This window comes from Muscardinus avellanarius (assembly GCF_963383645.1).
Source record: "Muscardinus avellanarius genome assembly, chromosome: 21".
NCBI lineage: Eukaryota > Metazoa > Chordata > Mammalia > Rodentia > Gliridae > Muscardinus > Muscardinus avellanarius.
Genome location: NC_137807.1, coordinates 17,815,650 through 17,841,135, shown reverse-complemented (window position 1 = coordinate 17,841,135; position 25,486 = coordinate 17,815,650). Strand labels below are relative to the sequence as shown.

At 46.9% G+C, this 25,486-nt stretch overlaps 1 protein-coding gene across 11 annotated transcripts in view; it reads left to right on the top strand.

The window, feature by feature from the left end:
* NF2 (NF2, moesin-ezrin-radixin like (MERLIN) tumor suppressor) overlaps positions 1 to 25,486 on the top strand; it is a gene marked incomplete at both ends in the record, with an annotated part of 103,852 nt that overhangs the window by 34,123 nt on the left and 44,243 nt on the right. For 4 of the 11 annotated variants that reach the window (XM_080717320.1, XM_080717312.1, XM_080717321.1 and 1 more), the window contains 5 exons: positions 1,283 to 1,408; positions 4,577 to 4,699; positions 8,346 to 8,429; positions 22,892 to 22,960; positions 23,932 to 24,014. In XM_080717320.1, coding sequence (XP_080573446.1) covers positions 1,283 to 1,408; positions 4,577 to 4,699; positions 8,346 to 8,429; positions 22,892 to 22,960; positions 23,932 to 24,014 — 485 coding nt within the window. The remainder of the gene's footprint in view (positions 1 to 1,282; positions 1,409 to 4,576; positions 4,700 to 8,345; positions 8,430 to 22,891; positions 22,961 to 23,931; positions 24,015 to 25,486) is intronic. The other 7 variants (XM_080717313.1, XM_080717316.1, XM_080717318.1 and 4 more) reach the window with 4 other exon arrangements.

Sequence of the window (25,486 nt, the reverse complement as noted above, 5' to 3'; positions counted from 1 at the left end):
CCTTCTAGCTCAGCCTCCCAACTACTGAGATCAGGGTAGTAGAAATTTTTAATAGGGCAGGACAGAGACTTCTGCAGTGGGTTAATTTTTCCCATGGCTGGTAACCGTGCACTTGAATCTCAAGATTACTCTTACTATGACTGCTCTTTCTGTGATATCTCATGTGATCACAATTGCACCTTGTGTATTTGAATGTCCACCTAATGACTTGAAGGTGGTTGGGGCCGGGAGGGGTGAGCCTTTGCAAAGGGGTAGTACGGGAACATCTGGGCGATTTCACTGAAGGCCACTAGGTGGCGACATTCACTAAGCTGCCTGGCATCCTTTCCCTCTATTAAGATGGTGAATTTGCTTTTCCAGCTACAAGATTGAAGAACTGCGAAAGGGTAGTTTAGCAGCCATTGCTTCGGGTGCTTTTGAAAGCGAGTGTGTAGAGTAAACACACCACGGTCTATTCATTACCTGGGTTTAGATACTGAGAGTTGAAATCACCCTGTGTGGCTCTGGCACTCGTCGCTTCCCCTCTGGCCCGGTTAGGCATACCTCATAGGAGCGACTTGGAGTGGACTGCCCAGTCTCTCATGGTTCTTTTTCTCTATGATTTATGACTTTGGCAACAACTTTGTCCCCGGTATTTAAAAGAACTTTCAGTAAAGCAGTTCTTTAGGTTAAAAAGTAAAAACCCCACAAAACCCTAGCATTTGATCAAAGGGCAGAATTGTGCTTTTAAAAAACCCAACAACAGCCGAGCGTGGTGACACACGCTCTAATCCCAGTACTTGGGAGGCGGAGACAGGAGGACCACAGGTTTGAGGATGTCACCTAGGAAGACCCTGTTTCACAATAAAAATAAAATAGGGCTGGAGGTGGATCTCAGAGGTAGAATGCCGCTGGGTTCAACCCCCAATACAACAAAACCAAACCTCAAGGGAATCAGTGTCTCAGAAGCTGGCCATCTTCCTGGGTTAACTCAGGAGGTTTGACTCTCCTAAATGAGGGTGCTTATTTACCAGGTTTCCTAAATTAGCAGCTTTGGGGATATTACAATCTGTAAGGAACTGTCCAAGGGAGGTATTGTGTGTGCTCTGCAGTGATTAAGCCATTAAGCTCTAATTGGTATTTTCCCGCTCATGGTTTTGTGTGGGAAGCTTTAAAATTATTTAGGAATTCAGTGCTCATCGGCCATCTTGGTGTCAGCAGAGAGTGCAGAGAAGAATTTTGCTTGTGAGCGGATTATGATTTTTGCTCACCGTGTCCTCCCTGTTGGTTTGTTTTCTTGCAGATGAAATGGAAAGGGAAGGACCTTTTCGATTTGGTGTGCCGGACTCTGGGGCTTCGGGAAACCTGGTTCTTTGGACTGCAGTACACAATCAAGGACACTGTGGCCTGGCTTAAAATGGACAAGAAGGTTGGGCTCAGGACTCCGTGAAACAGGCGGGGCAAACATGTGCTTTCTGGTTTTTTTCTGCAGGGGAGCGCCTGGCTTGTAGCTCATCAGACATATGGCTACGTGGTCAAGAGGGGGCAAGGTCTTGAACTGAGTCATGCAGAAAGCGAGTCCTGGTGGTGCTGCAGGCTTCTCACTGCCTGCAGCTCTCGTGGGCAAGCAGAACCACCAGCATTAGGCTCTTGCCAGCCCTGGTCTCCTCGCCCATTGTCGCCAGCCTGATTGCGTCCAGCTTTATGCCCTTTAGTTTATTGAGCCACTAGTTTGGCTTTCTTTTTCCTTTTCTTTTTTGTGGCAGTGCGGATTAAACCCAGGGGCATTCTATCCCTGAGCTGCACCCCCAGTCCTGTTTTATTTTTATTTTTGAAACAGGGTCTCGCTAGGTTGATGAGTCTCACTAGTAGCTGAGGCTGTCCTTGAACCTGTGATCCTCTTGTCTCAGCCTCTCAGGTTCTGGGGTTACAAATTCTGGGATTGCAAATCCATACCAGATTTGATTTTAATTTTATTTATTTATTTTTGGTGGTACTGGGGTTCCTGGAAGACCTTCTACCTCCAGGATACACTCCCTTGGGCTACACCCCCAGACCTATTTTTTTCCTTTTTTTTTTATGTGGAAACAGGGTCTCTCTCTCTCTCTCTCTCTTTTTTGGTGGTACTGGGGTTCCTGGAAGCCCTTCTACCTCCGGGCTACACTCCCAGACCTATTTTTACATTTTTATTTGGAAACAGGGTCTCCTAAGCCAGCGCGCACGGCTGGCTTCGAACCTGCACGATCCTCCTGTCTCTGCCTCGGGGATTACAAGCGTGCCCACCACGCCCGGCTTTGTTTTTTGTTTTGAAACAGGGTCTCACTAAGTTGCTGAGGCTGGACTCAAACCTGCGATTCTCCTGTTTCAGCTGCCCAAGTACTAGGATTACAGCAGCTACTATCTGCTTAGACTTTTTTATTTTTATTTTTAACAAATTATGTCTTTGAAAGATTCTCTTGGGACTCATGTTCTTTAGGGAAATTTTAAGAGTCCTATTGAGAACACTGTGGCCCAATTTGAGGTAATCATTAATGTGATCTCAAGAATAAAGGCTGTGCTTGTGCCTCAAGGCAAAGGAGCAATGACCCTTCTGGTCCTCAGGTTCTCAGGGGCTTCTGAGGCGCATGAGGGCTGGGCTTCTATCTGGGTTATTATTATTATTATTTTTTGTACTAGGCATTCTACTTTCAATTATACCCCCAGCTCTTATGATTTATTGTGGTACTAAGGATTGAATTCAGGGGCATTCTACCTCTGAGCTATACCCCTGGCCTTATTTTATTTTTGTTTTGAAACAGGGTCTCGCGCCGGGCATGGTGGAGCACGCTTGTAAACCCCGCGCTTGGGAGGCTGAGACAGGAGGAGCGCACGGGTTCGAAGCCAGCCTCAGCTACTTAGTGAGGCTCCCAGCAACTTAGTGAGACCCTGTTTCCAAATAAAATATAAAAAGGTCTGGGAGTATAGCCTGGAGGTAGAAAGCCTCTGGGTTCCACCCCAGCACCACCAAAAATAAATAAATAAATAAAAATGAAGCAGGGTCTCACTAGATTGCTGAGGGTCTCGTTTCATTGCTGAGGCTGTTCTCGAACCTGTGAACAGTGCTTTTCTCAGCCGTCCAAGCACTGAGATTACAGGCATATACCACTATACCTGGCTTCACACTTCAGTTTGGCATCCCTGCTGGCTGTAAATTTCAAATGATCACGAACCTCTTACGTGCCCCAAAATGCCAGTGTTGGTGAGAGTGTCCCAGGTCAGGTTGGTTTTGAAGTACTAGGCTCCTCCCTAAGATTTGCGCAGGAGCCTGAAGAGTCCCGTGTTGAAGGGAGCAAAGCTTTCTGCATGTTTTTATGATTCTCAGCAAAGTGAATTTTAAATCATACCTGAGTGCTGGCCAAATGGATATTAGATTGGGGGCATCAGGAGCCATGGAACCTGCTGCTCAAAGGAAATAAATTACGACACGTGTGAGTGGAGCCTGGTTGCCCGTCATGTGGCGTGCTTATGTCCTGAAGGAGATTCACTCTGGAGAGCAGACGGAGGGCTCCAGCGTCTCAGGGATGGAGGGGATTGTTAGAGGACGAAAGGCGGTGCTTTCCTGACCGCTCTGCCCGCACCTCGTGGGGGTCCCTGGGGGCCCGAGGAACAAGGCGTGGCCGCAGTGGACACGCCTCATTTCAGTTGCTCAGTTGACACGCAACAATGTCACGAAGGTCTGGCTCATCGCCTCCGAGTTGCGCTCCAGCTGGACCTGCATATGTAGGCAGCAGTAACAAAAAGCATAAAGGAGCCAGGCGTGGTGGCGCCGCCTGTAACCCCAGGATTTGGGAGGCTGGGACAGGAGGAGCCGAGGTTCTAAGCCAGCTTCAGCAACTTAGACTCTAAGCAACCTAGTGAGACCCTATTTCAAAACAAAAATATAAAATAGGGCTGGAGGTATAGCTCAGAGGTAGAATGCCGCTGGGTTGATTTAAAAAAAAAAATTCTCCCTCCGAGCTACACCCCCTGCCCTATTTTTTATTCTTTATTTTGAAACCGGGTCTCACTGAGTTGCAGAGGGCCTCACTAAGTAGCTGAGGCTGTCCGCGAACCGCGATCCTCCAGATCTCAGCCTCCCGAATGCTGGGATTACAAGCGTGCGCCACCACGCCCGGCTAATGCCCCTGGGTTGAATCTCCAGTACCATATATACACACCCCCCAAAAAATAAATAAAATATAAAGGAACATTTCATTACTTTAGAAAAGAATAAAATCACTTCAGTCTTTAAAGACAATGCCCAAGACCTCAGAGTTACACATTTCTAGTTTTTTACTATTTCTGTGGCCTTGAGAGCGTTTGTACTCTCATCTCAGTTCCGCTCGCCCCTTGGGGTGTTGATTGATTTGGCTCAGAAACCTTGTGTGAAGTGGATATTACATCTTATCCTGGATGGCTCTGTGAATGCTTCCAACTGGAGAATCACCACTTTGGGGAACTGCGAGGAATGTAATGAGGAGAAAACGTTAGACTCTCCCTGCAAAAGGCTTTCTGATGGTAGCACAGGGGCAGGAGGGGCCGGCTCGGCATATGTGTCTCTTGCTTTGCAATTCTGCAGGTTCTGGATCATGATGTCTCGAAGGAAGAACCGGTCACCTTTCAGTTTCTGGCGAAATTTTATCCTGAAAATGCTGAGGAGGAGCTGGTCCAGGAGATCACACAACATTTATTCTTCTTGCAGGTACGAGAATGTTGCGGCTCTTGCCCATGCGACCCCCCCCCCCCAATTCTGAGAGGACCCCCTCCCCCAGGAATGGCTGTCGAGGCGCCTGGGTGAACCCGTGGAGTTGACCACAGACATCTCCACGCTGCCAAAGCGTTCTGCCTCTAGGTCGTTAGTCCCTCTGGTTCTGTAATAGAGAAAACTCTTCATATAGAACAAGACTCTCGCGATGAGAATTGGTGCCAGGTGAAATTGCAGGTGTGATGATGGAGCGCAGAGGGAAGCAGCTCTCCAACCCAAGACCTCTTTGAAGATGGATCCTGTTTGCTTCCAGCTAGCCTGAAAGCACTCCGTCCTGCAAAGGAGGTCTGAAGAGACTCATAAAGCAGTAGTTCTCCTAGAGTTCAAAGCTGCTCTCAGTAAGACGAATTCAAGGCACCGGTGACATGCGATTTGTCCCTTGCCTTGATACTCCAGGGCTTCTGCTTCGTGCTGCTCTTGGTCTAGAACTGTCTTATTCGTTTTGCTTATTTATTTATTTATTTATTTGGGGATTGAATCTAGGGGCGTTCTACCTCTGAGCGATATCCCCAACCCTTTTTATTTTTATTTGGGGACTGGGTCTCATCACATTGCTAAAGCTGGCCTTGAACCTGCAATCCTCTTTTCTCAGCCTCCCAAGTACTGGGATTACAGGTGTGCGCCACCACGCTTGGCTATGATTGTCCTCTTGCTCCCTTGTCGGAGTATAAGCTTTTAAAGGCAAGGTCACCGAGTGTGCAGCGGGCATTCCTAAGTAACTGCTCACCGGACTTGAAGAAATTCGGAGGCTCATAAGTATAGGTTGACCGTGTAAGGGAGATTAGTCAGATAATAGAAGCTAGCGGCTTGGCTGGAGTGCTTACGGATGGGTCAGCACTCCTCCCCAGCATCGCTTCTAATAATGTTGGTTGGCACAGGGGCTGCTCGTGTTCCCAAAAGTGCCCAGTGTCACTGACGTAGAGATTGTAGTAAGAGTTGGTGTAGTGGACACGGGTGTAATCCCAGCATTGGGAGGCTGCGACAGAGGATTGCAGGGTTGAGGACAACATCAGCAACTAGTGAGACTCACGAACCTAGCAGGACCCTATTTCAAAATAAAAATAAGCCGGACGTGTTGGCGCACACTTGTAATCCCAGTACTTGGTAGGCTGAGACCGGCGAATTGCAGGTTCACGGCCAGCCTCAGCAACTTCATGAGGCCCTCTGCAACTCAGTGCGACTCTGTTTCCAAATAAGAAGAAAATAGTGCTGAGGGTATAACTCAGAAGTACAATGTCAGGCCGGGCGTGGTGGCGCACGCTTGTAATCCCCGTGCTTGGGAGGCCGAGACAGGAGGATTGCACAGGTTCGAAGCCAGCCTCGCTGGCTTAAGAGACCCTGTTTCCAAATAAAAATATAAAAATAGGTCTGGGAGTGTAGCCCGGAGGTAGAAGGGTTTCCAGCAACCCCAGGACCACCAAAAAAAAAAAAAAAAGAAGAAGAACAATGTCCCTGGATTCCCTCTCCAAGACCACAGAAATAAATAAGTAAATATATAAATAAATTATAGGGCTGGAAATAGAGTTCAGAGGTAGAATGTCCCTAGGTTCAGTCCTCAGCACCCTTCCCCCCAAAAAATTGCATCAAGGACATTAATTACATGGTTTCCCAGAAGCATGGACTCTGTCACAGACCTTGTAATCAATTTGATCCTCAGTATATTCAGTGAATACTAAGTGAAATGTAATAAAATCCTTAAGTAATTTCTTTGACAAAAAAAAAGTTCTAGCCAGATGTGGTGGTGTAAACCTGTGATCCCAGCTTTATTCATTTATTTATTTTTGTGGTACTGGGATGGAACCCTGAAGGCATTCTACCTCCGAGCGACACCCTAGCCCTATTTTTTATTCTTTCTTTTGAAACAGAGTCTCACTGAGTTGCAAAGGGTCTCTCTAAGTAGCTGAGGCTGGCTTCGAACCTGCGCGATCCTCCTGTCTCAGCCTCCCAAGTGCCGGGATTACAAGCGTGCGCCACCACGCCCAACTCTGTAATCCCAGCTTTAGAGGCTGAGACAGAAGGAAGAATTGCAGGTTCAAGGCCCGTCTCAGCAAATAGTAAGGCTCTCATCAACCTAGCGAGATCCTGTTTCAAAATGAAAAACTCAAATAGGGCTGAGAGTGTAGCTTGGAGGTAGAATGCCTCTAAATTCAATCCCTAGTACCACAAACAAAAAGTTCTGCACTACACACACACACACACACACACACACACACACACACACGGTATATGACAGATTTCAGCATTTTCAGGTCAAAAGACAGCCCTTTCAGTTCTTCTGTACTGTGTTTTTTTGTTCCTCTGAGAAAACTGCAAAGGATTCAAAAGTTGCAATGGCTTCAAAACATCTCAGGTTTCATTTTCTCTGTGAAGAATATAAAATGAGTTTTAAAACCTGGAAGAATTTTTGTGTGTGAATGAAGCCATAAAAAGACCGAGGTCCCGGAATGTCTCAGCACTGCAGAAATGGCTTTCCAGTAAGCGCAGAAGCAGTGTCTCTCCCTCACGTGACTTTGGCTTGATTTTCCTTCACACTGAAACGTTAGGGTGTTTTTGCGACTAAGCGAGGCAAAATTTACTACTCTTGTGAATGTGGAGACTTGACATCTGCGAGCAGAGTTGGCTGTCCTGTCGTGTTTATTTCAGCGTGTTGCCCCCCTTCACGCGGCTCTTATGCCTCTGTGCCTGGAACATCACACACGCAATGCACCGTTCTAAGAAATCAAGTGCAATGAGATATGTTAATTCAACATTATAGCTTCGGAACGATATTGCCTGGACCTCACATGGACTTAAAAGTTGAATCGATCAAATTTTATCGCTTCCTTTTTCCTTAGAACAGCACATTGAAAGTGATGGTTTTTTCTGCAGTCATAACTCAGTGGCCTTGGTGGCTTTGTCTCGTGTTGAGCCGTAGGAGTGGACTCCATTTCCTCCAGCACTGAGCATGCACAGCAGGGGCCAGGCTGCGGTCACCCCGAGACCTCCTGACACGGTGTTCACAGCTCTGTCACTGCCCAGATGTTAGACTCTGCTATGAGCAGGAAGAGAAGATGAGGTTATTTTATTTTTGGTAGTGCTGGGATTGAAACCAGGGCCTCTCAAATGTGAGGCAGATGCTCTAGCCCTGAGCCACGACCCCTTAGCCAAATGCGAGGGGTTTTGATGTGCAGCCATCTTTTTTTTTTTGGTACTGGGCATTGAACTCAGGGGTGACTGTCTCCGAGCTGTACACCAGCCCTATTTTTTTTTTTTTAATTTGGAAACAGGATCTCACTAAGTTGCTATTGCTAAGTACGGAGGCTGGCCTCGAAATTAAAATCCTCCTGTTTTAGTCTCTCAAGTATTGGGATTACAGGCGTGAGCCATCACACTCAGCTGGGTGCATAGCCATCTTACCAATAACATCTTATTGAACTCTCTACTTGCCTGCTGCAGTAAAAAAAAAAAAAAAGTCCCCTTTGTCAGCAAAATCATTAACAGGCTGCCTTGACAGCCCCATTTGGAACACCCGCAGCCACCTGCGGTGACCAGCCTGCACACCTCCCTCCAGCACAGTCTCATGTCTCCCTCACTGCCCCTGCAGGTGAAGAAGCAGATTTTAGAAGAGAAGATCTACTGCCCTCCCGAGGCATCTGTGCTCCTGGCTTCTTACGCCGTGCAGGCCAAGGTAGGCTCGGAGGCTAAAGGCCGCCCTGGCCGCAGCTCGCGTCCCAGGGTGGTGCCTGTCTTCTGTTCCTTTAGATTTTCTGGACTTGAGAAAGTGAGATGTCACAAGACTTGTCTAAGTGTGTGTGTGTGTGTGTGTGTGTGTGTGTGTGTGTACACACAGTGGCAAGTGCATCATTCTAATGAATTAGAATTCGTTTTAAGGGTGTTCATTCAGGAAGATGAATTTTCTGCGTGATCTCATTATGCACACGTGGCTCATTACATTCACCACGCTCACCTCTTTTTATTAGCTAGGAAAAAGGAATTTATGGTCTCCAGTTAGAGCCGAATGTGGCCTTCAGGTCAGAAAGGCCCAGGTCCTCCCTCCACGCTCATCTTCCGAGAGCCAGCCGCCCTGTGTTAGGGATCCTGCCAGACCCCAGAGGAAGTGCTGCCTCCTCCGCTTCTCCTGGACTGGCTGGCTGCCGCAGGGGTGCGGCCGCTCGGCCAGTGCAGCTGTCTGCTTAGTTGAGAATCATTTAGTTTCATTAACCCATTTTGTCTCATTATCCTAGATGTGGGACACCCGTAAAAACCCCAATTTGAGCAACAAATACACTACTTGTGTGTGTGTGTGTGTGTGTGTGTGTGTGTGTGTGTGTGTGTGTGTAACTGGGGATGGAACCAAAGGGCATTCTACCCCTGAGCTACCCCAGGCCTATTTTATTTATTTATTTTTTGAAACAGGGTCTCAGAAAGCTGTAAAGAGCCTCACTAACTTGCTGAGGCTGGCCATGAACCTACGATCCTCCTGTTTCAGCCTCCCAAGTACTAAGGTTACAAGTGTACAGCACCACACCTGGCCAAGTGCACTACTTCTAGTCACTTTTAAATAAATATATAAGTTTTTGTGGTACTGGGTGTGGAACCCAGGGGCTTTTTTACCTCTGAGCTATATTCCCAGACCTATTTTTTTATACTTCATTTTTAAACAGGGTCTCACTAAGTTGCGGAGAGCCTTACTCAGTAGCTGAGGCTGGCTTTGAATCTGTGAGATCCTCCTGTCTCAGCCTCCCAAGCGCGGGGATGACAAGCGTGCGCCACCACACCCGGCTGAATATTTTATTTATATATATATATATTAGGGTCTCGCCAAGTTGCTGAAGGTCTCCGCTGACCTCGATCCTTTTATCTCAGCCTCCCAAGCGCTAGGATGACAGGCATGCGCCACCACACCGAGCCTAAATATTTTTAATCCAGGGGTACTTGGGAGACTGAGATAGGAGTATCGCAGGTTTGAGGACAACCTCAGCAAGTAATGAGACTCTAATAAACCTAGCAAAACCCTATTTCCAAATAAGAAATAAAATTGGGATGGGGGTGTAGCTCGAACATAGAATGCTTCTCGGTTCAATCCCAGTATCACAAAAATCAAACAGCAAATTATGTTTTTAGAGTTCTATTCTCTTAAGAAAAGTAATAGGTATATGGTTGAAGCACTGAAAAAACATATCAAGGACATATAAAGTCTGTATTATGAATCTCAACCTCTTAATGCACCTACATCAATTTCCTTGAAATATTTGCAGAATTGAAAACTTGGAACTTGATGCTTAAGTCACTGCGGACTGGAAGTAATGGGAGAGTTTTACGTTTTGACCACCCTCCTTCCTCCCTCCTTCCTTCCTCCTTTCCCTCCTTCCTTCCCTTCCTCCTTCCTTCTTTCCCTCCCTCCTTCCTCCTTTCCCTCCTTCCTCCTTTCCCTCCTTCCTTCCTCCTTTCCCATCTTCCTTCCTCCTTTCCCTCCTTCCTTTCTCCTTTCCCTCCTTCCTTCCTTCTTTCCCTCCTTCCTCCCCTCCCTCCTTCCTTCCTTCCTCCTTTCCCTCCTTTCTTCCTCCTTTCTCTCCTTCCTTCCCTTCCTCCCTCCCTCCCTCCTTCCTTCTTTCCCTCCTTCCCTCCTCCCTTCTTTCCCTCTCTCCTTCCCTCCTTCCTTCCCTCCCTCCCTCCTTCCTTCCTTCCCTCCTTCCTTCCCTCCCTCCCTCCTTCCTTCCCTCCCTCCTTCCTTCCTTCCTCCCCTCCCTCCTTCCTTCCTTCTTTCCCTCCTTTCTTCCTCCTTTCCCTCCTTCCTTCCCTTCCTCCCTCCCTCCCTCCTTCCTTCTTTCCCTCCTTCCCTCCTCCCTTCTTTCCCTCTCTCCTTCCCTCCTTCCTTCCCTCCCTCCCTCCTTCCTTCCCTCCCTCCTCCTTCCTTCCTTCCCTCCCTCCTTCCTTCCTTCCTCCTTTCCCTCCTTTCTTCCTCCTTTCCCTCCTTCCTTCTCTCCTTCCTTCCTCCCTTCCCTTCCTCCCTCCCTCTCCTTCCTTCTTTCCCTCCTTCCCTCCCTCCTTCCTTCCCTCCCTCCTTCCTTCCCTCCCTCCTTCCTTCCCTCCTTCCTTCCTCCTTTCCCTCCTTCCTTCCCTCCCTCCCTCCTTCCTTCCCTCCTTCCTTCCCTCCCTCCTTCCTCCTTTCCCTCCTTCCTTCCTTCCCTCCTTCCTTCCTTCCTTCTTTCTCTCCTTCCTTCCTTCTTTTCTTTTCCTTCCTTCCTTCCCTCCTTCCTTCCCTCCTCCCTTCTTTTCCCTCCTTCCTTCCTTCCTTCCTTCCTTCCTTTTTTTCTTTCTTTCTTTTTTCTTTTTTCTTTCTTTTTTTGGTGGTACTGGGGTTCCTGGAAGCCCTTCTACCTCCGGCCACACTCCCAGACCTATTTTTATTTGGAAACAGGGTCTCCGAAGGCAGCACGGCTGGCTTCGAACCTGCGCGGCCCTCCTGTCTCCGCCTCCCAGGCGCGGGGATTGCGAGTGCGCGCCACCGCGCCCGGCTTCTTTTTTTACTTTTTTAGAACAGGGTCTCATTAGGTAGTTGAGGGTCTTAAGTTGTTAAGGCTGGTCTCAAACCTGGGGTTCTCTTTGCTCAGCCTCTTAAGGCTGGGATTCCAAGGTGCACCACCACCACGCGGGCACAGCTCCTCTGTTCTTTGAGACCAGCGGGGGCCAGCCCAGGGCGCCTCGTGTCCTGTAGATTTCCCACTTCAGTCACATCCCACCTGTGGCCCCCTTGCTTCCTGCCTTTGCATAGAGGATGTCCCTCAGACGCTCTGAAGGCTTGTGGTTATAAAGCATGATCTTTTCAGATGTTTTCCTTTTGCATTACGGGTGTCCATAAAGCGAACTCCTAAATGTTAGAAAACTAACCAGCCATTCTTCTTAGCTCCGTCTTGTAGGTAGCTGGATGCAATTTCAGATCCGAGCCAGGAAGTGACGGGCCTGTCCCTTGGGGCGGGGCGGCGGGGCTGCGCGTGCGCACACTGGTCATCCCAACAGAAGCCCTAGAGCTGGGTTCATCATTTGATGACGGGCTGGTGTTCACCAGGGCTGGAGGTGGGTGTGCTGAAGTCACAGGTGCGCGCAGTAAAGCGTGGCTCTGCCCAAGGCCATGCAGCCAACCTGAGTAAAGCTCAGGACGAAACTCAGGGCTTGAGGATTGCGTTTTGTACCTCCCCTTTTCCACCTCCCGGAGAAAATGAGTAATTGCAAAAACAGAAAACGGGCCTTGATTCAACTAAAGCATATGCTTCCTTTTATGCTTTGATCAAGAATATTAGGAACAGGAAAAATGTGTCCTTTCAATCAGTGTCAGCGACAGTGATACAGCAGCCATTGTCACTTTCATTAAATCCCGGCACTTCCTGGCCCAGTCAGTTCCTTCTCGCACGCTTTCTCTTAGCTGAGAGGAGACCGAGCTCTCAAGGACATTTCTTCAGGCTCAAAGCCTACATTTTCTTTATGAATTTTGGGGCACAAATTCAAAGGCCACCTGTGGGGGGGAAAAACACCCTCACTCTTCAGGGATCCGCAGATGTTTGCTTAAACAGACTTCACTGTAGGAAAGCCCTGCTAATTTGGATCCTACTAATCTGGAGATGAAAATGATTCACAGACAACATATGTGGTTCACATGGAAGAGGATGTTCTACATATTTTTTCCGGTGTAAATTTTAAGGATCTTACAAATAAAGGCACTCTATGGCCTAAGTCTGTGTTCAGGAAATTAAGGCTTATTGTAATATGCTTCTAGTTTCTAGGACTTCTGGTTAATATTCAAAGGCTACCTCTGATTGTAATAAGATCTTACATGTCCATACTGCCTAGCAAAATATTGTAACAAGAATATTTTGTATCATAATAGAGATAGTCTTTTCTGTAAGCCAAGGGCTTAAGAGTATTATGCTGTTTTGCAGAAGAAAAATTTAGGCTCAGAAACAATCAGTGATTTGTCTATAGTCACTATTTTATAGAATATATAGCCGCCTTCTTTTTCTTTTCTTTTTCATCGTTTTGCGGTGCTGGGGATTGAACCAGAGTCTTGTGTGTGTTAAGTAAACGCTCTACCACCAGGCTACATGCACCAGTCCTAGAGCCAACCTTTATTCCTTCCTCTCTCCCTCCCTCCTTCCCTCTCTCTCTCTTGAACCCAGGGACATTCTGCTTCTGAACTCTATGAGTTATACCCCCAGTTCTATTTTATTTTTTATTTTGAAGCAGGATATTGTTAAGTTGCTTAGAGTCTTGATAATTTGTTGAGGCTGGCCTCGAGACTACAGTCCTCTTGTCTCAGCCTCCCAAGTACTGGAATTATAGGCGTGCACCACCACAACCACATTTTGCTCCTATAACCCCCCTATTTATTATTTATTTATTTATTTATTATTTATTTATTTGGTGCTGGGGAATGAGCTCAGGGTCATTCTGCCTCTGAGCTACACACCTAACCCTTTTTATTTTATTTTATTTATTTATTTAGTGGTGCTGAGGATAGAACCCAGGGCTATACCCTCAGGCTTATTTTTTTTATTTGGAAACAGGGTCTTACTAAGTTTCTGAGGCTGGCTTTGAGCCTGCGATCTTCTTGTCTCAGTCTCCTAAGTACTGGGATTATACCCATGTGCCACCATACCCAGCTTATTTTTTAGTTTGAAACAGGGTCTCACTAAGTTGCTGAGGGTATTACTAAGCTGCTGAGGCTGGCTTCAATCCTGTGATCCTCCTGTCTCAGCCTCCCAAGTACTGTGATTATAGGGCTGTGCCACTGCACCAGCTCCTATTACCCATTTCTTGACGGAGAGGATTTGAAAGAGGGTGGTCCTGGATTGGGGACTCTGGTGTTCAGGCTGCCTGACCAGCCCTCTGCTCTTGCCCCTCACTGTCTAGTAAGAGAGTGATCTGTAGGGACCTTTGTCTTTTGCTAAATTCTGTTTTTCACATATATGATCATAAGTATTCTAAGCTTTTCCCTAAGTCATACTGGTTTCTTCCATCACACACAGGTTGTATTCTTTCACGACCTGTCTGAAACGAAGGAACGTACGAAGGGAGCCGAGTGTGGTGGTCCACACTTGCCATCCTAGTACTTAGGAGGTTGAGGCAGGAGGATCGCTGGTTTGCAGCCAGCCTCAGCAACTCAGGCCCTCTGCAACTTAGTGAGACCCTGCTTCAAAATAAAAACATAAGATAGGGCTGGGGGTGTAGCTCAGAGGTAGATGTCCCTGGGATCCATCCCAGGTACCACTAAATGAATAAATAAGTATGGAAGGGAAGCGAACTGAGCTCAGTAACGCTGGGGATGCAATTATGCACAAATGTATTCATTACAGAATCGCAGCTGTCCCAACGATATAGACAGTTAATTCCAAAGCACAAAGGAATAATTACCTTCAAAGTGTAAACACAAATATTAATCATATGGTCCAGTTAACAAGAACCATATTTTTTGGTTGGAATTTTGAGTTTGGTTAGAATCAAAAGTATGAGCAGCGTCGTTAGTTTTCTTTGAGTTCCATCACATGACACAACAAACCATCTTGTAATGTTTAAACCACCTGTTGGACTTTATATTGGCAATTTTTTTTTTTTCTGTAGTACTGGTACTGGGGTTCCTGGAAACCCTTCTACCTTTGGGCTACACTCCCAGACCTATTTTTTATATTTTTATTCGGAAATAGGGTCTCTTAAGCCAGCAAGGCTGGCTTCAAACCTGCACGATCCTCCTGTCTCCACCTCCCAAGCGCGGGGATGACAAGCGTGCGCCACCACGTCTGGAGGCAATTTGGTTTTTGAAAAGGTTCTGATTAAAAATGACTTTAGAAAGCTGGGCGTAGTCGTGTACGCTTGTAATCCTGGCATTTAGGAGGCTGAGACAGGAGGATCGCGCTTCAAGGACAGCCTCAGCTACTTAGTGAGGCCCTTCACAACTCAGTGAGACTCTTTCAAAATAAAGAATAAAAAATAGGACTGGGGGTGTAGCACAGAAGTAGAATGCCCCTAGGTTCCATCCTCAGTACTGCAAAAAAATAAAAAATAAAGTAAATAAAAAATAGGGCTGCAGATGTAAGGTAGAATGCCCCTGGGTTCCATTCCCAGTATCACCAAAAAAAAAAAAAAAAAAAAAAAAGACTTTGGTAAGCCAGGCACGGTGATTCACACCTGTAATCCCAGTACTTGGGAGGCTGAGAAAGGAGGATCTCGGGTTTGAGGACAGCCTCAGCAATGCAGTGAGACTCTCAGCAACCTAGTGAGGTTCTATTTCAAAACGAAAACTCAAAAAAGGCTGAGGATAGACCGTGGAGGTGGAAGGCCTCTGGATTCGATCCCTAGTACCACAGAAAGAATGAAAACACACTTTGGGGAAGAGTGGCGTGTGGTCGGCAAGTCCTTTGGTGCTGCCTGCAGGCTCCTCGCACCCTAAAGAAAGGAGAGCGTGGTGAAGAGGAGGCTGGGTGCTCCTTGGCCCCCGGGTGTGCTCAGGGAGCGCAGCCCGGCCGGGAGGCTGACGTGTCAGGTGTCGGTCGAGTGGCAAGAACTGAGGCTGCCAGAGTTGCGGGGCCGTCGTCGAGGCCACAGCTCTGTCCGGCGCGCCGCGGAGCAGGCGCAGGGGTTTGCACTTTAGGTCAAGCCGTTGGTGACCGTGGGAAGAAGAACAGGTTGGAGTGAGACAAATTTGGAAGCAGAGATTTGTTAAAAGCCCCTGGCGGCCGGGCGTGGTGAGACGTGCCTTTGTAATTCCAGTACTTGGAGGCTGAGACAAGAGGCAGGCTGAAGACTAGCCTTAGCAATGTAGCAACTCTCAGCAACCCAGTGAGACCCCGTCTCAAAATAAAAATAAAATCGAGCTGGGGTGTGGTCCCTGAGTTCAGTCCCTTGAACTGAAAGGAAAAAAAAAAACCATGGTGGAAGAGACTGACTTTAAAATACTCAGAGGTAAGAGCCGGGCGTGGCGGCGCGCGCTTGTCATCCCCGCGCCTGGGAGGCGGAGACAGGAGGATCGCACGGGTTCGAAGCCAGCCTCAGCTACTGAGTGAGGCTCTCAGCAACTTGGTGAGACTATGTTTCCAAATAAAATATAAAAAAGGTCTGGGAGTATAGCTCGGAGGTAGAAAGCCCCTGGGTTCCACCCCCAGTACCACCAATAAATAAATAAATAAATAAATAAATAAATAAATAAATAAAAAATAAAATAAAATACCCAGAGGTAAAAGTTGGTTAAGTGAAGCTGGGCGTCATGGCCCACACTTGTAATCCCCGTACTTGGGAGACTAAGACGGGAAGATTGCACATTCAAGGTCTGTGTCAGCAATAGACTCCTATTAACCTAGCAAGACCCTGTTTCAAAAAATAAATAAAGTCGAGTAAGTGGTGCTATGCCCCATATCCTTTTGAAAATTGACATTTTCCCTGCTCGGCATTGAGTTGCAGATGTACCCATGCTATTGGCTTAGATGTCACTCATTGCTTTTAATACGATTTGGGGGCCAACGTGGAGGAATGACCCCTCCTGCTGAGGCAGTGCTAGGTTGTTTCTGCTTTGACCCTGTTCTAAACAGTGCTTTACTGACAGTCCCTTTATACGGTTCTTCATGCACCTGCGCAAATGTTTTTCTCCATAAGATAGATTTCTAAAGTGAACTGCATAGAACTGATAAAAGATGTGTACTGAAATACAGAAAACTCTGATGAAGACAAAGGAAAGTGGGCACAAAGAATATGAACAGGATTTTCTTCCTTTTTCTCTTTCTTTCTTTCTTTTTTTTTCTTTTTGGTGGTGATGCTTGAAATTCAACTCAGTGCATTCTGTCTCCAGAGCTGCACCCAGCCCTATCTTGTTTTTATTTGGAAGCAGAGTCTCGCTAGGTTGACGAGGGCCTTCCTTCCTATGATGCTGAGGCTAGTTTTGAACCTCTGATGCTGAACCTGGGATTCCAGATGTGTACCACCATGCCTGCCTTGAACAGGAATTTTATAGAAAAGGAAACAAGAATGGCCTGTAAATACAAGAAGATTTTCAATATCACTAATAACTGGGGAAAAAAATCAGAGCAACAGCAAGATAACACTTTAATACCAGTATATTGGTATGGACTAATAAGTTCAACGACCCAGTTGTTGAGCCCGTTTACACGCTGGGAGAACTGTGTACTGGATTTGGTGGTAGCCGGGGAGCAGGATGAAGAAGAAGTATGTGTGACTGCTAGTTGGCATAGGATTCCTTTTGAGGGTGATAGAAATGTTCTGGAATTAAATTATGGTGATGATTGTTGGACATGCAGAATATATGAAAACCACTGAATTATACACTTAAAATGATTTTTTTTGGGGGGTGCGGGTCTGGGGATGGAACCCAAAGGCATTTGACTTCTGAGCTACACCTCCTGCCCAATTTTTTATTCTTTGTTTTGAAACCGAGTCTCACTGAGTTGCGGAGGGCCTCACTGGGCCTCACCAAGTAGCTGAGGCTGTCCACGAACCGCGATCCTCCGGTCTCAGCCTCCCAAATGCTGGGGTTACAAGCGTGCGCCACCACGCCCGGCTGATACATTTTATGTATGTACATTTTATCCAAGAAATTTTCAAGCCCGGTGTGGTGGCGCATGCTCGTAATCCCAGCATTTGAGAGACTTGAGACCGGAGGATCGTGGTTCGCGGACAGCCTCAGCTACTTAGGCCCTTTGCAACTCAGTGAGACCCTGTTTCAAAATAAAGAATTAAAAATAAGACTGGGGGTGTAGCTCTGAGGTAGAATGCCCCTGGGTTCCACCCCCAGTACCCCCCAAAATGTAAATAGATATGGCCAAATTGCTTTCTAAAAGAATGCTTTCAACAACAGCTTTCAATACCACTTTTTGCACATTCTCTCCATCAATGGAGACTATCGATCTTTTAAAGTTTTGCTAATCTGATAGAAAAATTAATATTTTTTTGTGTGGGTCTGGGTATGGAACCCAGGGGCATTTGACCTCTGAGTTACACCCCCTGCCCTATTTTTTATTCTCTATTTTGAAACCAGGGTAGTAGCAAAGGGCCTCACTAAGTAGCTGAGGCTGTCCATGAACCGTGATCCTCCGGTCTCAGCCTCCCAAATGCTGGGATTTCAAGCGTGCGCCACCACGCCAGGCTCCGGAAAAATTGATTTTAAAAAACTTAGGTTTGGCCGAGCATGGTGGCGCACACTTGTAATCCCCGCGCTTGGGAGGCTGAGACAGGAGGATCGCGCAGGTTCGAAGCCAGCCTCAGCTGACTTCAGAGACCCTGTTTCCAAATAAAATATAAAATAGGTCTGGGAGTGTAGCCCGGAGGTAGAAGGCTCCTGGGTTCCACCCCAGTACCACCAAAAAAATAAAAAATAAAAAAAATAAAAAACTTAGGTTTTGTTGCTTATCATCTCGGCTGAACATCTTTTCCTATATTTACTGGCCATTTGTATGTCTTTGTGAATTGGCTGAATTGTATGTCTTTGTGAACTGTCCCTCTATCTGCCGTATCGCTCCTCTTTCTTTGGCTGACTTACTCGCGCTCCCATCTTTTGTAGGCATCAGCTTTTGTGGCCTGCTTTTGCATATTGAACTTGTCCGTCTTTCTGCTTTTAAGGTTTGGAGGGACTTAGGACGGTTTCACCAGCCATTATTGTACACATGCTATCTGTCTTGTTCTGGTATTTTTATGGATTTTTGTTTAGAGGTTTAAGTCTCTATAATCCATCTGGAATTTAGCGTCTGTGTGATAGGGATCTATTTTTTCTATGTTTGTATTAAGCAAATCTTTATGTTTTGGGAAATCCTGTTCAGAGCATTCAATCTGATTTTTCTTACATATAACAGAGGAAATTGTTTAATAGCTAGAAAGGGCTTCGCTTCCTTTTAACTTAAGAAATAACTCCCAGGGATGGGGATGCAGCTCACCGGTAGAGCACTATCGTGTGAGTGGAGCCCTGCGTTCAGCAATATAGAAAGAAAGAAGAATTCACTCCAAGAGTTCTTTAAATGGTGAGCTTCCTTCTTGAATTTAAATTCAATTGATACGCTGGGCGTGGTGGCCATGCTTGTAATCCCCGCTTTGGGGAGGTGGAGACAGGAGGATCGCGCAGGTTCGAAGCCAGCCTCGGCTACTTAGTGAGGCTCTCGGCAACTTAGTGAGACCCTGTTTCCAAATAAAGTATAAAATGGGTCTGGGAGTGTAGCTGGAAGGTAGAAAGCCTCTGGGTTCCACCCCCAGTACCACCAATAAATAAATTAATTAATAAATTAATTCAATTGATAGCCAGATGTAGTGATATAAGTCTGTAATCCCAGTAGTTGGGAGGCTGAGACAGGAAGAGGATCATAGGTTCAAGGTCAGCCTCAGCAGTTTAGCAAGGCTCTCAGCAACACAGCGAGACCCTTTCTCCAAATTAAAAACAAAAGGGCTGAGCTGTAGCTCCAAAATGCCCCTAGGTTCAACCCCCAAAACCAAAATAAATAAATTCAGTTGGTTTTATTTATTTACTTATTTATTTATTTTTTATTAATTTTTTGTTGGTGTATTATATTCACATCATATTGGGGTAAAGAACTTGTGTGTACACACATGTACACATCACTGATTTGACCCCTACCCCATTCCCACCCCATTCCCTCCCGTCCCTCCTTCCCTTGCTCGGCTTAGTGGTTGACTCAGTTGGTCTTATGAAGGGTAGCTCTGGGGCTTTTTGGAGCCTCAAGTTGATATAATCTAGGGGCTTCTCCTTAGTGAAGAATACCAAATCATGAATATAAAGTAGGCACAGGCCTGTGTAGGAGCAGAGAGCTGAGACCCAGCTTCCTTACCGCCACAGAAAGTCCACCCTGCACGTACTATCAGGACGTGTCTATTACATGAAAGGACGAGGAGCCGCCGCCATCCCAGGAGCGAATGGCTTTCTTTTGTATTCTCCACCGCCACCCCTCAGGATAGCTTTTCTTCGTTTAGGAGCAGGCTCATGCATCGAGGTGGCTTTAATGCCGCAAGTGGAGTTCGTCCAGGGAGAAGTTCTTTGAGCAGAGTTGGTGCCACCTCTGCGTCGCTCAGATGTAATATATTTGATCAGTGGAGTCGCTCAGAGCTTGGTATAATTTAACAACGGGGATCGTTAATCTTGCCAGCCTTTGGAGCCTGATTTACAACTTTAACTTTGCATATCTGCTTATTTCGCATTAAAGTTGGCCGGCATTGTCGAGAGGCTTGCGAATGCAACTCCGAGGGTTTTCTTTTGCCATCCTATCCCTTCAAAAACTGGGGAGGCAAACAGTGACCAGTGTTGCCCTAAATAAAGCAGTGGATACCAAAAATGATGGCAGCTAAACGCTTACCTCGATTACCTTACTTCCTCCTCGGCACCCCTCAGGAGGAGGGGCCAGCCCACCCTACTCTGTCCAGAGGAGGAAGCGGAGGTTTGGCAAGAGGGTGCCTTCCTCAGACCTCAGAGGCAATACTCCAGTGCTGCCCCTTTAAGATCCTCTTGAGGCCGGCGCTGACCAATGAGACAGACTTGGAGAGGCCTGAGATCTTTGACATCTTGGTTGTGTGTGTCAGGGATAGTTGTGCTTTTTTGTTTTTTTGTTTTTAGTGGTACTAGGGATAGAACCTAGGTCATTCTACCTCTGAGCTACCCCAGCCCTATTTTAATTTTGTTTTGCAACAAGGTCTCACTAGGTTGAAGATAGTCTCACTACTTGCTGATCCTGCGGTCCTCTGGTCTCAGCCTCCCAAATGCTGAGATTACAAGCGTGCACCACCACACGCGGCTAAGAATAATTGTTTAAACTGCAGATATTTAATCTCTGCAAAAGTCCAGTAAGATAATTACTATTATTATTCCCATTTTATTTTTTTATTTTTATTGTGGAACTGGGGATTGAAACCAGGGGCATTCTACTTCCAAGCTATACCCCCAGCCCAATATATATATGTATATATATGTATATATGCTTTTTTTGTGTGTGGTACTGGGATGGAACCCAGGGCATTTTACCTTTGAGCAACACTCCCAGCCCTATTTTTTATTCTTTATTTTGTTGAAAGTTCTCACAAGTAGCTGAGGCTGTCTTCAAACTGCAATCCTCCTGTCTCAGCCTCCCAAATGCTGGGGTTACAAGTGTGCGCCACCACACCCGGCTCCCAGCCCTATTTTTCCTTCCTTTTCTTTCCTTTCCTTTCCGGTACTGGGGATGGAACCCAGGGGCATTGTACCCTGAGTGACATCCCTAGCCCTAATTTTTATTCTTTTATTTATTTATTTATTTATTTTGGTACTGGGGATGGAACCCTTCTACCTCCAGGCTAAACTCCCAGACCTATTTTATATTTTATTTGGAAACAGGGTCTCTTAAGCCAGCGAGGCTGGCTTCGAACCTGCACAATCCTTCTGTCTCCACGTTCCAAGCACAGGGATTTCAAGTATGTGCCACTAGGCCCGGCTTTTATTTTGAAACAGGGTCTTACTGAGTTGCAAAGGGCCTAAGTTGCTGAGGCTGTTCGCAAACTGCCATCCTTCTGTCTCAGCCTCCCAAATGCTGGGATTACAAGGGTGTGCCACCACATCGCCTTAATTCTTTATTTTGAAACAAGGTCTCAGTTTCAGAGGGCCTCAATAAATTGAGGCTGGCTGTGAACCTGTGATCCTCCTGTCTCAGTCTCCCAAGTACTAGAATTACAAGCGTGTGCCACCATGCCGGCAAATCATCCCCATTTTACAGAAGAGAAAACTGAGACTCCACACGTTTCCTAGGTCACATAGCTACTAGGTGGAATCACGGATTGGAGCCTCTTACCTGTGCTCTGCAGCCCCTCCTCAGAGTCCAGGCTGCACGGGACATAGCTGCCCCATTCTTGTTAGCCACGCTTGCCAGCAACTGCCAACATTTTTTTTTTTTTTTTTTTTAAGTATTGGGGATTGAACCCAGGGGCATTCTACCTCTGAGCTATACCCCCTGTCCGATTTTTTATTATTTTGAAACAGGGTCTCACTAAGTTGCAGTGGGCCTCACTAAGTAGCTGAGGCTGGGCCACAACCTGTGATCCTCCCGTCTTAGCCTTCCAAGTAGTGGGATTACAAGCGTGAGCCACCACACTTGGCCTCAAGGCTGAGCTTAAGTCAGTAATACTCTTGTTTTAGCCTCCCAACTGGGATTACAGGATTACACACCCAGCTAGGAATATGTTTTTGTAAATTATATACTCGTAGCATGATAGTGCAAGCTTGTACTACACCAGTACTGGGAGGCTGAGACAGGAGGATCACAGGTGCAAGGATAGCCGCGGTTGTGTAGACTCCCAGCAACCTAGGGAAACTCTGTTTCCAAAAAAACCCAAAAGTGCTGGTGGCATACCTAAGAGGACATTCCAGGGTCCAGTCCCCTGCATTCTCTGTCTGTCTGTCTGTCTCTCTCTCTCTCTCACACACACACACACACACACACACACACACACACACACACGTGCGTGAAGGAGGAGGAGAAAAGAAAAGAAAAAAATTCAAGTCGTTATCTCTTGGAGGAATAAATGACAATTCAGAGCCCACTTCCAGCCCCTTTTGTGACCTGCTCTGCAGCTTTTGCAGAGCCAGTTAACCTTTCCTTCGTTTCTTTGTACAGTAGGAATGACACTGTTGACATCAGATTTTTCCATACCAGGTTTTTCAGAGCCTTGAGTGAAAGGCATTAAAAATATTGCCAGCATTCTTCCGGGCCTCACCTGGCAATTGCTCCAATTACCAGCCACTTAGAAGCATTGGTAGGTAAGACTCTTATCACACTTTGCTAATCACAGCTCTCGGGGCTGTATTTTGTGTTTTCTATTCAAAAGCTAGTGTTTGGAAGAGACTGCTTTCTTCAAGGGTTAGAAAACATCACTACGTGTCCATGCAGATGTCACATTCTTATTAGCACATCACCGTCCATTCCTTACAGGGATTTCGCAGCCCTGTGCAGAGATATAATCAGCTTTGTGTTTTCATTCAAGGATAACAAACTAGCAAGGTTGAAATCTTGACGTGTCATCGGAATTGGACTGCTCCCTAGAGCTGGGAGGGGGACGGAGTCCTGGAGCCCTGTTCAGAAACGGCAGTGATGTGGAATTTCAACCATCTTCTCTTTCTTCCCATTCCAGTATGGTGACTACGATCCCTCTGTACACAAGCGGGGATTTTTGGCCCAAGAGGAATTACTTCCAAAAAGGGTAAGAACTCAGATCCCTGGGCCTTTGCCTGTGCTTTCCATGGGAAAACAGCAGAGATGTGGTTTAAAAGGAAGTTAACCAGGGACTTGAAGAAATGTTGGAAATGTGACAAGCACATTTTCACAGATATTTCGTAATACATCTTCAGCAGAGAGTATGGAATTAGCCCGGTGTGGTAGCGCATGCCTGTAATTCCAGTGCTTGGGAGGCCGAGGCAGGAGGCTCATATGTTCAAAGACAGCCTCAGCAATGTAACTGGACCCTTGGAAACCTGAGATCCTGTTTCAAAACTAAAAATAAAAGGACTGGGGGTGTAGCTCAGAGATAGAATGTCCCTGGGTTCAATCCCCAGTAAAAAGCAAAGCTTTGTGGCCAGGATGTGTGTGGCTTGTACATGTTCCTGTAGTGCAGTGATTTCTTTAAAGGTGACCGGGTGACACTGATGCCCAGGGAGGTGTGTGGAGCAGTTGTTGAGCTTGGGAAATTGAGCTGTTTGCAGCCTCCGGGGTGGATAAAGAAGGTGAGGTCGGGGTGGGCCTTGTGGTTTCCAGTCCTCGGCACTGTTCATCTTGTTCATCAGCCGCAGAAGCGCACACCCTCCCTCCGTTTTGCGGCTTCTGATTTTACAGCCCCGCTCATCTGTCACAGAGTAATAAAGGTCGGCTCCTCTCCTCCCTGGCCTTTGCCTGTGATTCCAGGGCCTCCAGGCAGGGAAAGGCCAGGGGGGGTGAGATGTGGGATGAACAGCCCAGGCAGGCGGGGGCTGCTGCCAGCTCAGGGGTGCTCCTAGGTCGGAGAGCCCCTGAAGCTTCCTGTTTACATGCCGACCTCTACGAGTGACTGTTTCCCTGCGTGGGGCTTCATAAAAATAGCTTTGCTGTTTGTGAAAAGGGTGCACAATTATAATAATGGCAAACAATCCCCAAACTTACTTTGTGTGTGGTTTTTTATTTTGCTCTCTTTTTGGGTAGGTAATAAATCTGTATCAGATGACACCGGAAATGTGGGAGGAGAGAATTACAGCCTGGTACGCAGAGCACAGAGGCCGAGCCAGGTAAAGCCGCTTCATTGCTGGTTTACATTTCTTTATGGGCTTTTTTCTTTTCTTTCTCCATAAAGAACTAAGAAACTAGGGCATGCTTGTTGAACAAAATGCAGTGCCGAGGTGTATAAAGGAAAAGGGAGAGCCAGGAGTGATGCCAGTCTTGAGTCTGTTGTGTGTCCTTTTTCTGGTACACTGGTATAAAACGGCATGTGCCCTGCCCATCAGATGTGCGACCCACTGCATTCAATGGTGATTTAGTTTAATTTTGAGATAAGCTTTGCGGAATGGTGCATACCTCTAATCTTAGTACTGGGGAGGCTGAGATGGAGGAACGCAGGTTTGAGGACAGCCTCAGCAAGTATCACGTGAGGCTCTCATCAGTATGGGCACCAGGAGGTCTGGCTGCGAGGCCTGGCCAGAGGAGGTAGAGAACGGAGAACGCCAGCAGTGGTGGGAAAACAGCCTTAACCATCCCCCTGTCCTCCGCCCATAAAGCCACCGCTCTGGCCTCCTGTCAAGACCACCAATGGGGAAAAGCCACAACTGCCAACGATCCCTCCCTCCTAATGCCCCATCAAAAGCCCCCAGTCTGTAAGACAGGGCCCCTGATTCTCCTGGACTTTCTCTCCCAGACAGATGTCTCCTCCCAGATTTTTCCTCCAAATAAATCTGTACCTGCCGTCAAGCTGTGCACTCCTTGTCCCAATATCTACCAACATATGATATTTACCAACAATCAGCCTCGCAAGGCCCTGTTTCATAATAAAATTAAAATAAGGCTGGGAGTAGTTCAGAGGTAGAATGCCCCTGGGTTCAATCCTGAGTTACCCCCCCCCACCACCACCAAAACACGCACACGGGAAAATCTAAGGGGCTAGGGGTGTAGCTCAGAGGTAAAATGCCCTCTGAAGTTCAGTTCCCAGTGCCAAAATAAATAAAATCTATTGTATGGGTAGTCCACTGCTTTTGCCTGCAGCCTCTATTGAGGACATTTGAAGTATCCGTAGGTTTTTCACTTTTAGAAGAAAGCTTGCAGTGCCCAGTCTCATATTGTCACACAATTGTATTAGTCTGGGAGTAGATTCTTGGAGAACGAGTGTGGCCGGTCAGAGGATGTGAGCATTTGGTGACACATCTTTTGACGGGGCCACCAAACTGCTCTCCAAAAAGGTTGTTACCTGGAGCCGGGCGTGGTGGCGCACGCTTGTAATCCCAGCATTCGGGAGGCTGAGACAGGAGGATCGTGGTTCGTGGACAGCCTTAGCTACTTAGTGAGGCCTCTGCAACTCAGTGAGACCCTGTTTCAAAATAATAAATTTTGGATAAAAAACGGGATTGGGATGTAGCTCTGTGGTAGAGTGCCCCTGGGTTCCATCCCCAGTGGCGCGCGCACACACACACGCACACACACACACGCACACACACACACGCACACACGTTCATACCTGTTGGTAACATGCCCATCAGCAGCAGTAGGAGAA